Source organism: Colius striatus, chromosome 1 (genome assembly GCF_028858725.1).
Source record: "Colius striatus isolate bColStr4 chromosome 1, bColStr4.1.hap1, whole genome shotgun sequence".
Classification (NCBI taxonomy): Eukaryota; Metazoa; Chordata; class Aves; order Coliiformes; family Coliidae; genus Colius; species Colius striatus.
In genome coordinates, this window is record NC_084759.1 from 198,397,117 (window position 1) to 198,413,859 (window position 16,743).

At 39.5% G+C, this 16,743-nt stretch overlaps 1 protein-coding gene across 8 annotated transcripts in view; it reads right to left on the reverse strand.

Moving 5' to 3' along the window:
- Positions 1-2,310: 2,310 nt before the first annotated feature.
- SEMA3D (semaphorin 3D) overlaps positions 2,311-16,743 on the reverse strand; it is a 141,637-nt gene continuing 127,204 nt past the window's right edge. For 7 of the 8 annotated variants that reach the window (XM_062019784.1, XM_062019790.1, XM_062019802.1 and 4 more), the window contains exons 16-18: positions 15,966-16,030; positions 13,614-13,753; positions 2,311-3,854 (exon numbers count right to left, since the gene is read on the reverse strand). In XM_062019784.1, coding sequence (XP_061875768.1) covers positions 3,441-3,854; positions 13,614-13,753; positions 15,966-16,030 — 619 coding nt within the window. In that variant the 3' untranslated portion in view covers positions 2,311-3,440. Of the gene's footprint in view, positions 3,855-8,866; positions 9,029-13,613; positions 13,754-15,965; positions 16,031-16,743 lie in introns of those variants that run through there. The other variant, XM_062019808.1, reaches the window with a different exon arrangement.

The following is a 16,743-nucleotide window of genomic DNA, read 5'->3' on the forward strand; positions in this document are numbered from 1 at the left end:
ACTCGAGTTGAATGCATATGTAAATAAATATCTATGTTGTATATATGCACTAAGGGATCTGTATAAAACCTACAGTTATTAAGGTGGAGGAAACTTTTTTACACTCTGGACCAAAACTTTGTTTAACTTCACTTTTATGGAGCTCTTGAAGGAGGTAAGGCTCAGTTTCATTTTAACTATGGGCCTGTAGTGGCTCACAGTACAACTCACAGCAGCTCTGCTGACCTCCAAATTATTGATTTGACATTTAAGCAGACTCACAGTTCAAATTATACAGAAGATAAAATACTTTGAAAAGAGAAGATCCTCTCCTGTTACAGTTTCTGGGCCAGCTCATCCTCTCAACCTCTCCCTGGGACTACAGGTTGTAGACAGAATCACTGTTCCTACTCCTAGGTTTGCATTGCTGAGACCTGCCTAACAAAGTCCTGTTTTACCTCCTGTAGTGTTTCCTGATCTTCTCTCTCATTCCCTAGTCTTGACAGTCCTCCAGCCTCCTTGCATGTGTAATACCTGCCGTGCATGAGGAGCCATGCTAGCCCTGCCAGCTATGGCATACATTTTACCCACTGCATCAAAACACAGACTTTTATCTATGCAATATTATTAAATATGCTCCCTGGAGTCGCATGAACCCAATGCAGCACATTGGTTCAGAGGATATTGAATTCATTTCCCATGATGGAAGAGGCCTTATATATCACTTGAGGTTTTACGCTACAACTGTACCCCAGTCTGATGAGGTCATTTCTTTAGGAAGAATCTCTATTGCAACATTTGAAAGAGAAGAAATGAAAGTTGTTTTTAGGAGTAATAAAATTTTAATTCAACCATTTAAATCTAATGCTCCCAGCACTGAGACCCTTAGTCATCCCAGACTTCTACTAAAGTCAGTGGGAGGGGAAATTCATTTGTAGAATACATATCCTAAATTATATCTAAACATAAATCAGATAATTTAGTTTTCATGGATGAGAAAAAATATGGGAAAATAAATTGATTTGCTTTTTTTTTACGAAGTAGGCAAACATGTGATGAGAGTTGTCTGAAATGCAATAGTATCACCAGTGGGGAGAAAAGTAGGTCCTTCGTCAGTACATGTGAATGCAGACCACCTGTTATCCCATAGCTCTGGTATGGTTCCACTCATTTATTTAATGTCCAAGTCAGAGAAATGGGACTTTGTGGACTGATAAAAAATCTAATAAGGAATAATTTGGTGGGTTCTGTACGGTGACAGCATAACCTTCCAGCCAAGAATATTGAGTATCCCTGTCTTAAGGTGATTTATAGGTAGTAGTTTAATACCCACCCATATCTCCTTTAAGTAGTCTTAATTGGCCTTAAAATTGAGGTACCCAAAATGACAAGCCTCTTGTGAGTGTTTGGCCTACAATACTTTGCAGCAAAAATGCCAAACAAGTTCTCTGCATGTTCTCAAAGTACTGTACAACTGTTTAGTATCTTCAGCATTAGTCCCTCTGTTGATTAAAAGTCCTGCGTAGAGACGTTCCCTCCTACCCACAGATGTATTTTATAATGTTTAGCACTCAGTGCTTTACACTATCAAAGCATTGCACGCATGCTATCTAATATCTCCTAATTAACTCATACATCTCCTATTAAAAAAGCATCTAAAATTAATGACATATGGTATTGCTGGCTTTTATACAACACATGCAAACTCAGCTTTCAGGTTTTACAAGAAATGTGGGTAAGCTGAGATTCCTTTCTGAAATCTGACAAACACTTTACCATATCTGACTTTTAACAGAGAGGAAATGTACAACAATGCAAACTGGACCTATACAATTATAGATCAGGGACTGAATGCACACACAAACACTAGCATGGACAGAGGCAAATCCACAGCTTTCAGAGACAGCATTTTTGGTTCCTTAATGAGGTGCACACCAATTACACGGGTTTCCCACAGACTTTGCTCTCAAGATCTGTAGAATGCATGAGAAACAAGTAAAGTCTGTTGTTTTGGTACCCATCAAAGCTCTCTTCCATGTGAGGAAGTGGCTAATTTGTCATTTCACAGTCAAAAAGGCGTGAAAGGCAAAACGGAGGAAGGTTAGATGGAAGAGAGGGAAGGGGGGCTGTGATTCATGAGACGAGACAGTAGGCCTGATTTTGAGCTTGTGTTTGCTGCTGCATGTCAGGAATAAAATAAATGAAATACCATTGATGTAAAGTCGACAAAAATGAGGCCAGTGTTTCTTGCTTACTTGGAAAAATTTACACTGTTAAACCAAAATATGAACCAAAGAACACTTTACAAATGAAATTATGGAATATAGAAAATTTCTAACTTAAAAGTTTTATTTACACATGGACATCTTTTATTTAATTATAATAAAAGTATTAATTCCAACAATGCAAATTTTCAACTTACAAATACATAAGACCTTTGGGAGAAAATCCCAAAGAATACACACATCTGAGGAATGTCAGCTCTGTGTCAAGAGCACTGGTCTCAGCCACTAAATATTTTCCCTCATCGTCTTTTGTTTTAGCTTTGTTGTTGTCTTTCATTTTTCTTTTCCTCTGCATAAAACAAAGCTAGTAAAGGGCCAGAGAAACAGTCAGTTAAACTTTAGGAGAGATAGGAGAGGTGAAGCCAGGAATCCCATTATTTGTTAATAGGATTTGTGCACATACCTCCCACAGACCACTTAGGAAATTTACTCCCAAGTATCTGGGTGGCAGTTTGCATTAGAGTCAACATTTCATTTCATCAGATGGACTGTAAACTGGTGGCTACTCAAACACTAATGAGCAATGTTTAATAATTCCCCTCTATCAAACTATGATTATGCTTTCTCTCTTTTTTTTTTTTGTAATGGAGAGAATGAATGTTGTGCCTACAGCAATACTTAATTTAGGTTTTTTTCTACGTCCCTCTGTGCTAGCAAACCCCACCCACGTGCCTGTATACAAGCCCAATGGGTAAATCAGCGGGTGTGTTGCAGACCTGTCACACATTTCTACTATGCTTCTTGTTCAAAAAGATGCCAAAGAACTAGAACTATATCTGCCCTCCCCTGAAATGTAGCCACCTCTGGGGCGGAATGCGGCAGCAAATATTAACATGGCAACATGGATACTAAATCCTATGTGAAAATTATGCAGGAAGTACATATACAGCTCACGTAGCCTTAGGCTACCCAGAAATGAGCTAAAAATGTACATCTTTTCTTTTTAATGAATGCATTTGAAATTATTACCTGGTGTGTCTTACTCCAGTAAGGAACATCTTATTTAATATCAGATCCCATTGTACAGTGTCATACAGATTAATAGTGATGATGAGTTATTTGGTTTCAGTAAGAAGCAGTACTATTTCATAGGCAAGATGCACAAAACCAGAACACAGTATCTTTCCCAGCCCCCCTCCCTTGGAAAATGTCCTTTCTTTAAATAGCATTTACAAACTACGTAGACGGTGGCCTGGCTGGCTCATGGTGCCTCCGGTTTCGCTTTTTTTTCATCTCCTGTACATGCTTCCACTTGGCACCACCTTTGTTGCGCTGCCGCCGCTTCTCCCGATGCCACATCTGTTCACAGTACTCATCCAGACTAAAGCTGGGGCTGCTGACGAGCTGGATGTAGTCCTTATACCTCAGCCGGGACTCTGTCAGCAAATCCTTCACCCGGCCCTCCTCATCCTCAGTTTTCTGAGTGCTTTCCATTTGTCCATTCTCAATGACATTTAAATTCAGCTTCACAATGGTATGGACAAATGTGTGCTCCTGGGCTTTGCAGAAATAGGCTCCTGCATCCTTTCTTTGCAAGCTGCGGATCAGCAGCCCATGCTCTGTTTTGATGATCCTTTCATCACCCTTCAGCTGTGGAGTTGGACAAAGAAGAATGTGATAGGTGAGTTCATCGGCAAAAACGGAATGCGTGTCAGTGCTATACTGAGGTGAGAAAAGGCACAGGGCCCCGTCCCTCTGGTGCCAGTACATAGTGGGGCATACGCAGCTGGGACAGATACCAGGAGAGCCTTTCAAATGTCTGAGTTCTGCTCCTAACTACAGCACCTGTATCACTGACATTTCAGCATGCAATATAAAAGACACATACTGAACATCTGAGAGGACAGAATGTAACGCTCACCACACCACAATGCAGTAAGTTAGACTACATCTCATTTATTGTCACAATCCCATTGATTTTTTTAACTGCTTTGCTTGAGATATATGTACTGCCAATGTGCTTGTATATATCTGGAGTGCTGAAGCCCTGCTACACTGAAAATAAATACTACTATTGTTTTTTTAAAAAGAAACGCTGTGATTCTGATCTTCTTCAACTAGGTTTTACACAAGGAAGCTGATCCTGGCTTTGACTCTGAGTGTGACTGAAAGCACCCAATGAGTATAGATGACTACAGTCAAGTACAATTCTTTTATTGTTAAGGATTGTGAAGAAGAAGTTGGAAAAAAAAAAAAAGAAAAAAATGCAAAGAAAAGAATGAGATTGCAAGTGAGAGCTGAAGTCTGTCAGTATGGTACTGCAATTTCATTTACAAATGGGAATATTTAAGGAGAAAAAGTATGAACTCAAAAATGTAAAAATAAGTTGCACCTTAGAGTAATAACACTGTCAGGTAAGTTACATATCTGATGACCTGAAAATTATTTCCAAAATTACCTAAGCAAAAAAAAAAAAAACCAAAAACCAAAGCATAAGCCTGCCTCGCCCCAAAAAACAACCCCCAACCCCAGGGTGGGTCACTGGGCACCGAAGTATTTTTGCAGCTGGAAAACGTAGAAGTCAAGCGAATTGCCAAAGACCATATAAAGATTAGTAGCAGAGGTGGAAGCAGAAAGCAGAGCCCCAGCTGCCAGTGCCCGATATCAGCATGTCCTTGGAAAACGATCCGGGCTTGGTCCAAGCGGCCACCTCCCAGGTGTATGATGTTCTGCTGCCGCGCAGAGGCTGCCGCACACAACAGCACCCGAGCACCCGCAGCGCCGCCTGTCAGCCTGCAGCAAAGCCGGGGCCATAAAGGCAGCCTCGGCGCTGCTGGTGGCTTTGTCATAACGCAGGAAAAACTTCAGAACAAGGCTAAGCAGCGAGTTTAAGAAGGGGGGGAGTAGAGGCAGGGAGAACCAACACAGAATCTGGAAAATTTTCCGGAGTGCACATCTGACCCTTCAGCAAACATCAGAGGATGAAGATCAGGGAGGCATAAAGATGACTAAATTAGATTTATTCACAGTTGGTAAGCTACACACTGTTTCTTTATGTAAAAAATCTGCACATGATTCCATCTTTTGCTCCATGGGACAAAAAAATACCTACATACATACGATTCTCCATCTGTTATGACTATAACTCACTAGTACTTCATCATAATAGAGTGGATGAGGTGACCTCCAGGGTTTTTAGCTTTATTGTTTCTAAATTTCTATGATAATGACATTGGAAGGGTTAAATAATTTGAAAGACCATTTCAAGATCACTAGAAAAGCAATAGACACCTATAATACAAGCACAGAGGAGCTTTTATGGCTTGCTACTCTATCTGCTCTAACATTCCTCAGCAACACATAGGTAGGTAGGTATGTAGGTAGGTAGGTGGATAGATATGTGAATGGATGGATGGATATAGGCCCATGTGCTACCATTGATCTGATTGCAGGAGAGACAAGAAGTTAGGTGCTACAAAAGCCTGGTCAGAACATGGCTCTGACTGTCTGGTTCTGTGGCCAAGTATTTTTTTGGCTTCTGCCACCAGTTGATGGTGCTGGGTTAACCCTAAGCTTTAGTTTCCTTGTTTGTAAAGTGTATATAAGCCTGCCAACTGTAAAGTGTATATTAGCATGCCAACTTGGCACCAGAAGGGTGAAATCATACTAATTTCAGGAAATTACAGGAAAATGGATTGTCCTGACAACAGGTGCTACATGAGCACAAGCTATTTTTGATTTACTGAGCTGTCTTTAAAGCAGAAAAATCATGATCAAGCCACAAGCACCTACACAGAAGATAGCAGAGAGACAGAATAGAAAAAAAACACAACTTTTCCCCCTTCATAACCTACAGCATAGGGCAATTGTAAAACACTTTATCAGCTCATGACACTTCATTCCAAGTAAATGTATCTTTATTACAGTAAAAAAGGAGTATAAAATGCATAAATTAATCCACAAATAAATAGCTGTAGGCAGAAATATGTCTAAGGCAGGTGTTTCCTTGTGGTGTTGTACTCCACAGAGGGAAGCAGGAGCAGGAGCCAGGTGGAACTGCTTGGAGGCCTGGCTGTTGCAATATGACAAGGAAGCCTTTCTTTCTTCTACTCAGGCTTCATGTCAACATCAAGACCCAAACTTGAGAAATTTAGGGAAAAGAATGGGAAGAAGCAGAAAATTTTCAGACACTTGGGTTTCATAAGGCACTAGGCAAAGACCAAGTTCCCACATTGTCTGAGTGAAAACAGGACAGATCTCTTTGAGCTCAGGGCCTGATGCAATTGCAGCAGTAGCATCTGCCTATCGGTGGCTCTGCCAGTATTGTAGTCTAGAGAGTCTTGACAGCTGTGTACCTCCTACACTTGGAATATCTCCATCTGGCTGCTTAATCTGGCTGAGTGCCAGTCCAAAGAGCCCTCACTAGTGCTTTGCCTATTTTCAGTGAAAGGAACGCAGAATAATGACGGATAGAGACTTGAAAACATCACTGGATCCCCAAGTCCAGCACTCTTGTTATTCAGTAACTATTCACCATTTGTGTAGCAGCTGACACTTTCTAGTCATAAACGTGTTAACTGATGAAGTTGCCCCTCCATCTGCCTTGGGATACCACAGAGAAAGCTAACAGAGTCTAAATTGGTTGTGTCCCTTAATCCCAGCCCATCACGACTCCTATTTTTTAATGAAGCAGCGTTCTTACAGAATGTCCTGTGTTAACCTTGGATATTGATTTACGATGACTGTCACCTCCTCATTCTCTGTGCCTTCACTGTTCATTCCTTTCTTATCCTCTGGCAGGATGAAATTATGGCTCCAATTTCACACATATTGAGCAACACTTCATTACTGTTTTCCCCCTCACTTCTCTTTTTGATATCCTGTTTATGTTGTTTTACCCATAGGTTCAGAACTCTTCCTGTCTTTCCTCTCTACTTTTCCCCCCACAGGGCTCTGGAGTTTCATAAACACCTGGCATTTCATTACTTGGTAGTAGATCTTTAACCTTTCACTTGAATGCTTAATGTGATCTTTAGTTCCTGACCTATAGATGTAAAACTTATTTTATTAAACTTTTAGGTGGGTGAAAAGACTAGTTAGATAAAAGACATCATGTTGTTTTGGTCAACTGTGGATTCATTGCCTCCCAGACATGTCATAATCAATAACTTTCCTAAAGTATTTGTAAATAGGATTTAACAATTCAGAAGCACAAAGGCTTTAATTCATAAAAGCTTGCTGACATGTGCTTAAATTTGAGCATGCAATAAAACTTAAACATGAGAGACATAGTTTTGTTCAATGGGGAACAAACTACAAACCGCAAAAATGAAGCGATCGATTACCATTAACTTTCTTAGTGGAGTGGAAGCAGATTTTTTACAATACTTTATCAACAAATTGTATGTTTCATCCTTCATGATAAGAACATTAAATTGTTCTAAAATTACATAATCTGAATTATGGAACACGCCATAGGTACTGGCAACATTTGACAAAGGGAGAAGATCTCCATGCAAATCAAACACTTGATTTTCACAACCTGGATTTAACAATGGAGAAAAATAGTCATTGTCAATCATGATGGCAAATCTTTTAATCTTTAAATTAATCAGTAAGTTGGAAAATAACCAAGTATTTGTAAGTTCTGTGGCACCAGGTTAGGTCAATGTCTTTTGTCCTTTGCTAATGATATGTTTAGATAGCTCCCTCTTCACAAATAATTCACATGTCAACTCTTTCACAGTTAAAACAGTGCACCTGTCTGGGAGAGGAAAGTAGCTTCAAAGCCTGCCTCCCCTCATTAATCAACATGTGAAAAAATGTTAGAGGTAAAGCTGGACTAATCATGGGTTAGCTACAGCCCCTGAACAAATTGAGAGAGCGAAAAAGGAAAATGAGGAACATTTCCTGAGAACCCATACTCATCTTTGCATTTCTGTTGTTTTCTTCTTCATCCTCATAATTTAACTGGAAATAAAGATCACTTGTGGGGTTTGGGTTTTTTTTTTGAATTATTATTGCACATGATTCTTTCTCTTGTGCTGGGAAAATAATCATTTAGCTGCAAAACAGCTGTAGAGTTATAGTTAAAAAAGAAAAAAATAAACCAAAACAACCCAGATTTTTTATGTACCAAGAAGTCACAGGAAAAATTAAGAACGTGTTGCTAGTACGAAATCATTATTGAAAGGCTTGATTCCTATTATTTTTAAGGTGAATTTCTTATTTTGAGGCTAAATTTTAAACTCCTGCCCCCATTATATATTAAAAAAGGCGGAAATATCTCAGTTTGGAGTTACATCCTTTTTTTGCCCAGGGAACTGTTGAAAATGCTAGTCTCTGTTAAGAATCTCAAGGTATGAGAGGGAAAAAAAAAGCCAATGAGTCATATAGTCAAAGAGCAAAAGCAATGAGAGCTCTAGGTAGTCTCTAGGCTGCAGAATGAATCTCTTTCTCATCCACCTAAGGAGTCCAACATTGAACTATACTCCTTTAACAGAAGGTATTACTGAAAATTCAGTCCTTGGTGTATGTCCAGCTCTCATTCAACTCTTAGATTCCAGAGCTAGCATTGAATCTGTGGCCTTTTTTCACAAGATGCTGCTGAACAGATGTTTATAACAAAGAAAATCGCCATCATGACATAAAAGTCTCCAACTGCAAAAAAGATGAGGAAACACATCTTGGATAAACTGAAAAATGTTTTCTTCGTCTGGCTAAAATGTGGAATGGAAACAACATCTTTTTTTCCAATGGGAAAGTTGGTCATAATCTTCTGCTTGGCAAGATGTTCTGTCCAAAAGTGAATCAAACTGTTGCACCTATCAAACCATCAGATAGTTGTTAAGCTGGGTCTGTCAGAAAAACACAGCCCAGGGCTGTGGGGCAGGAATAGGGAAATAACTGCTGAAGTACAAACTGGAATATTCTCCTGCCTTCCTATGGATTTATTTTCACCCCCAGGTATGAAAAGAGCAGGAAGGAGAGAGTTAAAAGCAATCTGTACCTATTCTGTCACTTCAGACCATATGGTTTGTTCCATCCCTGCCCAGGGGAGATGGCAGCTTGGCAAGACCTGGAGCCACAGGAGACTTCGGGTAAAGTGCAGCCTAAAGCAGAGGCCTAATATCTTTCAGAGCCATGGGGCACAAAATCTAATGGCTTTGCAGGGAACCAACCATTCACTTTTTGCAGTCCTGACATCTATTATATACAAAACTAACACATTTTTAAATAAATAAAGAAATAAATATATGTTTTAAGTTACAGAAAACTTCAACAGTTTAAGAGATTATGAACAGATGACATCTCCACTTTTTTTTTATGAACTCCAGCCACCAAAACACTTTCCCTCACCTCAGTGACTAACCCTGCACGCATATGATCAATTGCGTGAGCAGTGCTGAACACAAAAGCGCTACATATTTGACTCTTGACCTTAAAACAGCCCCAAACTACAAGGAAACGTATTCTCACTGGCAGCAAAATGACCTGGTGACAGCTCCTGTACCACAGGAGATCCTGTCCCTCCCCACAGGTTGCTCTGCCTGGAAGTCACATTCTGAACCATGACCTTAAGGGTGAAATGTCGGGGACATCCTGCTGGGCCAAACACTTCCCATTTAGTCTGGATTTTGCCCTTTTCCTTCCCTCAGGAAGCTGTAGTGCAAGTCTGGGACAGTGCAAAGCCATCTATTTGTAAAGCCAGCTTTAAAGACGTGCTGAGACATTACAGTTCCAGCCCTGGAACTAAAAGTCCGTAACCTAAGTTCCAGGTGCATGGAGTCATTTGCAAAGCATGGTATCGTCATCACAATAAGTTACGCCACCAAGACATGCACTAAAATAATGTACAATGTTATTTGAGAAATCTGCTGCAGGAAGGGAGAGAGAGAGCAGAAAATATAATTGTAATGGGAAAAGTTGTGGTAATGCATTGGCTGAGCAAAGATTAAGCTACACATTAAATATGGCCACACTGTTTCTGTCACATATGGAATTTTTGTCAAACTGAGGTACTTTCAAAAGGAAGACAATTATTCTGCTTATCTTTGGATTTGCTAGGAAGGCCTCCAACTAAGCTCCCATACCAATGAATTCATTTTCACTGATAAGTCAAATTAAAAATCCCGAAAATCTAAATTTCTGGATCTCCAAATTCATACAGGATTAACATTTTAACCATCTCTACAGACTCAGCCATTTACTTAGGCAGCAATATATGAAAGTAGGAATACAACTTTAATGTATATACAGTTGAAAACATGACACTTCTAGATTAATTTCTTTATCTTTAAAAATAAACAAAAATAATCAAAATAATATCTCCCAATATGATGATTCAAGATGTGCAAAATGAGTTTGCTTAAAAGGAGTTCAAATTCATAGAATCGTAAAATTGTTCAATTGGAAAGACCTTTAAGACCATCACATCCAGCCACTAACCTCACATTGCCAAGCCCACCATTAAATCATATCCCTAGGTCCCAGGTTCTTAGGACTTTAGAAGTAACCTGGGTCAAAACACTGGGAATTCCATTATTGTAAGAATTTTCTGGCAGGAATTAAACAAGACTAAGAGCTACATTGTCTTTAAGTGATCCAATGCTGTAATCGTTAATGTGTGTGTATGCATTTATACAGGCTGGTGTCTTCAAAGACTGAAAAAAAAAAAAACATAAAAATAAACTAACAAAAACCACCTCAAGGAGCTGTGGTACGTGTGCTGGAACTTCTGTTTTATCAAAGTTAGATCACAGAAACAATGCTATGGCTTTAGAGACAGTATGTAGTAAAACGCTATTTGCCTGCTGTTGGCATTCATGGTGTAGAAAATCTGTTTGCAGATTTCTCCTTGAAATTTTCTTCTAAATTTGCCTCAAAGGTTAATCTAGACTTTTAGCACAGCTTTACTTTTCTCATACAAACAGCTATCAGACTGTTTACACAGAGAAAATCCAGTAAACATTGCTGTGTGAGGTTGCTAATGTGCAAAGATATGTGTTGTATGACTGCTGGAACTTCCAATGCCATCACACATAAGCACACGTTCCCTTTCTCTTGATGTGCATATCCTTGGCACACTAGGCAGTCGTGCAGTACTGGACATCCCCATGCCTGGATGGCTTTTGGTCCAGAACTAGCAGCAGGGGCCAGGCTACTGCCACAGTGAACCTTTTGGAATCACGTAGTATAGCAAAAAATAATACAGCATTAACTCAGGCTGTGCTACATAGGTTAGCCTGCCCTAACTTTGTTCAAAAGTCATTTTGGCCTCCAATTTGTTCTGCAATCAAATAGGAAAGACAGCTCGAGCTTGAATTCCTGACCTTCAGAGGCCTATCTGAACCAGTGATTTATGAGAAAATAACTTTTTTTTTTTTCTTCCCTCAACTGGCACAGATAGAACTCAAAAGCAGCCCCTCAAAAGAAGCTTTCAGATCTCAAAAGTGTGAATTCTTATGACACAGAACTATTACATTCTTCTCGGGGAACTGGCTACTTTATGTTTGTAGCTTTTTTTGAGAAGCTTAGGCACATGTTATAGTTACAATGCATTATTTTTTAAAATGATTGAGTCTCCTCAAAACTTGACATAACTTATTGTTCAGGAAAAAAAAGAATTAAAAAGAAAAAAAACCCAAACTCTTAAAACTATTAACTATCTGCTTACTTTTACTTAAAAATGAGTCTTAAGGGGATGGTTAGAATTAAGCAAGTACTTTACTTGTTTCCCTGATTAAATATTTAAATGCCTTTACAAACTGCTGCCTTAGAGAAGCAGAGTAAAGCGTCTTTTGTACAGGACAGTTAAGGTAAACAAATTATAGGACAAACAATAAATATCCATAGGTCTTTAAAGGCTAAATAGTTGGGGTTTCATTTCAACCACTTATGCCTGACAGTATGCTTGGCCAGCTGATCAAAAGATCACTTTTTTTTTTCCACATGTGGATTGTAATGGAGGTTAGAAGTGGTATTTCAGACCAGCAATCTCTTTCTTTTGGTGTTTAGTACATGTTATGGGAAGCACTGTGTCTATGAATTAATGACGATTTTACTCTCAGCAAAGAACCTTTGCCAAACCAAAACATGACTAAAAGAAGGGGAGTACATTAAAAATACTATGATGTCATAGACCACATACAGTCTTGAGGATTCTTTTTTTATTATCTAGTGGAAAATCAGAAATGTCCTGTATTCCCGTCCTATGGCTTTCTGGGCCAAGACATAACTGGGGTTGCAACTCTAGGACTGCTGCCATGAGCCACACTTCACTCCAAATTCATGCTCTGATTGGCACCTGTCCTGGCCTGCATTTCTGCACTCAGAAAGTCTCATAAAACGAATTATCATTGAAAGTGGAAGGCCAGTTGGGTGTTTGATAGTTCCTGTCATTTAAATTAACTTTTTACTTAGATGAACATTTAACAAAACAAGCATATCTAACACCTAGGACCAGCTTGTTTGAAAGGGCACTTCTCTTTCCCTGTTGCCATGGTTGCCATCACAGCAGGATTTGGCTGCAGACTCAAAATCACTCATGTAAGAGAAAGCTCATGAAAACTCCTGAGGTTTGTAACTTGCTCAAACCCAGTCCAAATCAGTCCCAGCACATTGACCTGTTTTGCAGGTCAGATGGCCTTTTTGTCACAAGCTCAGGGAGGAATCAGTGGGAAATTATGCAGGGGGTATGCAGGAACCTAGAGGCTTCTCCAGGGCTTCACCACTGAGCAGCTCAAATCTGTGTCCTGCAGGAATTAAGGGCCATCACAAGTCTCATTGCTTTCTACTCCATATGCAAGGAGTAATTCTTTAACCTGATATTTCTGCATTGGCACAGAGTGTCATTTAAGAAAAATTTTCAAATTCCAATAACAAGATAAAAAGTAAATAAAAAGCTTTTTACTGAAAAGACCATTCCTTCTCTGGGGAGAGATGGAAAAATGCAGCAAGACACAGATGGAATTCTTAGTTAAACTACTTAACATAGTAAATGAATGCAATCACACACTAAATGGAGCAGAGATTTGTTTAAAACAAAGGTCTTTGAACATACTTTTACCTACAGAAGTAGTAGTTGTGTTAACCGTTGGACATAAAGATACTTTTTTTAGGTACTTTGATTTTTTACCACTATTTAAAGTCTAATTTATCTTTTCTTCTTTTTTTTTTTTAATAGAATGAGCATGTAAATCAAAATAAATATCTAAATCTGCTTATGACACAGTGCAAATGGCTTTTCTCTTCCCCACTGCATGCCCCAAATGGTGATACCAGAATGATATGTGATACCTAAGGTGAAGCAAGGAAAAGTAAAACATCATCTAATCCCAGTAACTCTTGCCTCTCAATGCTCAGCTGAATTCTCTATAGAGGAAGTTTGCCTTGATGACTATAACTTACCTCTTCTCGATGTTCTTCTCCAGAGCGCTGAACATACCACCTAATAGAGGCTTGCTGGGACTTAGGAATACATTCCAGAAAAGTTGAATTAAATTCAATGCCAAAAATCACCTTTTCATCAGCAGTTTCATGACTAATGCCTGGAAAGCAAACATGGTATAGGAGATTAACCCTGACCTGTTTTTTAAAGCAATGGGAAAATAGCCTGATTCAGAACAGATGCTATAAGAGTGAGCAAATTATAAAAAAGCAAAAGGAAACTTAACTTTTAGCTTAAACTATAACTATGAGGATTTAGAGGCGGTTGCTAACCTTCCTTCAGTGCAACTGGTTTTTAAGGAGGTCAATAAAATCGATATCATGAGCTTGCTCCATTTTAAAGTTGAAGCTTTCACCTTTGAGGAATTTAAAATCTGACCTGTGTTTTTCCTTTAAGTAACACAACTACTAAACACGAGCTAAAGCTGCTAAAGGTGAATTTTACAGTCTGATTTGTTCATCCCAAACACTTTAAAGGAGTCACAAGTAAAACTGAGTTTATCTTCCTCCAGTATAATTTGAAATGCTCTGTAGTATGTTTCAGACCAAACAATGACAGAGTCATGAGGAGATCTGGGCTCCTTTTTGGCCTTCTGTAAACCTGCCCAAGTATCTTCTAATTTCTGTGTCTCCATTTCCCTTTCCAGTTTGTCTTATCTCTGTCTTATCTGCCTTACCATCAGACTAAAGCTGTTTCTTATATCCTGAAGGGAAGGTGAAAGCGGTGATGTGTTCTAAATCAAAAGTTAGCTCAACAACAAAACAGATAAAATTGTGGATTGTTTCTTCAATATAATAAGTACCTATATGAGATCTACTGAAATTCAAGCTCTCTGCATTAAATGCTTTTCTTTTATTTCACTGTGCCACTGAGATTTCAGTAGAGCCAAACAACTTCAGGCAGCCAATGATGTTTCTGGGAGGGAATCTCACTCAGTGGAGCACTGAATTTAAATGGGTTTGGGGCCATAGTGTTATTCATTATCGCAAATAGCATAAATAAGCCAAGAGACTGCAGTGGCACAGGTCAGACTCATGGTTTTATAGTACATAGGAGTCATCTCCTGATGGATAAAATTTCTATTGATGATGCTACATCAGGGTAAAGGATTAATATCAATCTCTGTGCTAAGTCATTTTATGTTTGTCTAGTAAAGCTAACTTTTCCAGCATCTCTTTATCCTTCCAAGAAAATATGACATTGTGAGTCTTTCTACTAGAGTGTCTATAACCTTGAGCTTTGCTCAGTCTCAGATACCACTACTTGGAGAGCCACGGTAAGAAATTCTGGCCCTTGGGAACATAACAGGAGTTTTCTCATTGACTTTTATGGAAATTAGATTTTACCCTGACTTTTTAACTACGTCTGCAAGCACACATGTACAGTCAGAGCCCTCTATTCTGTGCTACAGACTTAAGGCTTTGATCCTGTGGCAAGCAGCTCTATTTCTTCAGCAACTCACGCCGAGATCTGCATCGGGCACCCACCACCACAGCGGCACAAAAATAGCCTGAGATCAATGGAAAGTGGTGGCTCATCCCAAATCAAGTATTCAACACAGCGATACAATCAATACTGTTTTGACTGGGTTGTTTTCTTTAATAAGCAGTTAGAAGAGCCCCAGACAAACCCAAGCTTTGTTTTGAATGCTTTTCATTTATTTTATGCTGCCACAGAGATTGCCACGTAACCGCAGGATTTCATACTGACAGTGCTCACTGTAAGAGAAGTGCTGCAGTTGCCAAAGCAGCTAGTCAGGCCCTTTGGCAGCTGAAAAAAGGGTGTGGGAAAGGGAGGGGGAAGTTGAAGCACAGAAGTGGGGTAGGCTCTTGTTAATAACAGGAGTATTTAAGTAGCTGTCAGAAGGGGAAGGGCTGGAGCTAGGCCTTGGAACTTTTGTCAAGTGTATGTGGTGGAAGGAGAGAAGATGGCACGTTTCCCATTCACCCCTGTGTGTTTCCTTCTGGGATTATCTCCTCTTTTTCTGGATGAAACATCATACATATCCCATTAGCTACTTGTAGGGACATGTGTGATGTTTTTGCATCAGGAGCACATCTCCCTCCCCTGTGTAAGTGCTGGGGAGAGTCGCCTGAAGGCGAGAGTCTTCCCATGTTGGCTGTCCTTTACCAGTTCCAGCTCTGCAAATTTAACTGTGGAAGGAGTAAAGTGTCTGAAAATGTGGGAAAAGCAACTGCTTTAAGGATGTTATTCGGTTGAGCTCAGCAAGTTTTCAACAGACAGACAGAGATTCTTACAGCAAACACTGTTGTTAAAGTCACAAATGAGCAGGAAAAGTGCAAAATACTCACTGTCTTCCACATCCCAGCACTGTGCAATGGGGTCTCCATATTTGACATCTTGCCTTCTGGCTCGCCTATGAGAAGAGCATGCAAACTTGTAACACTTCAGGCATAATTGCTGGAATTCCACAACAAAATATAGAGGAGCTCAGCAGATGTGGACTCATATTGCTCCCACCCTACTGCTGACAATTATGGTCTTAACTAAAACCAGCCTCACTCTCAAAGCAGCATGTGGCCTAAAGAGATTTGTACAATTGACATCAAGAGAAGGGCCTGTGATTTGGGAAAACCACTGGGAGGGGAAAGAGAGAGAGAAAAAAATCTACTTAGATGAAAAAGCACGCAATAGTGACAGAGAGAGCTTCTAAACCTGCTGTGGGAAGATGGGACATGGGTCTCCTGATGGATGAACTGACTTGAAAATGACCAAAAATATTCTTAATGTTGTAGGTCGTGAAAAAGATCTGAGATTTAACAGGTGGTATTCAAAATGGAGCTTGGAATTGGCCCAAGGTAATACTGACTAGCAAAGCAATCACTAACACAAGGAAATAAACTTGTAAAGTGTATGGTTTAGGGCTGTTTAGTCTAGAGAAGAGGAGACTGAGGGGATATCTTATTAACATTTACACATATCTAAATGGTGGGTGTCAGGAGGTTGGGACATCCCTCTTTTCTATAGTAGCTAGCAACAGGACGAGGGGTAATGGGATGAAGCTGGAACACAAAAAGTTCCACTTAAATAGAAGAAAAAACTATTTCAGTGTGTGATTACAGAATCGCA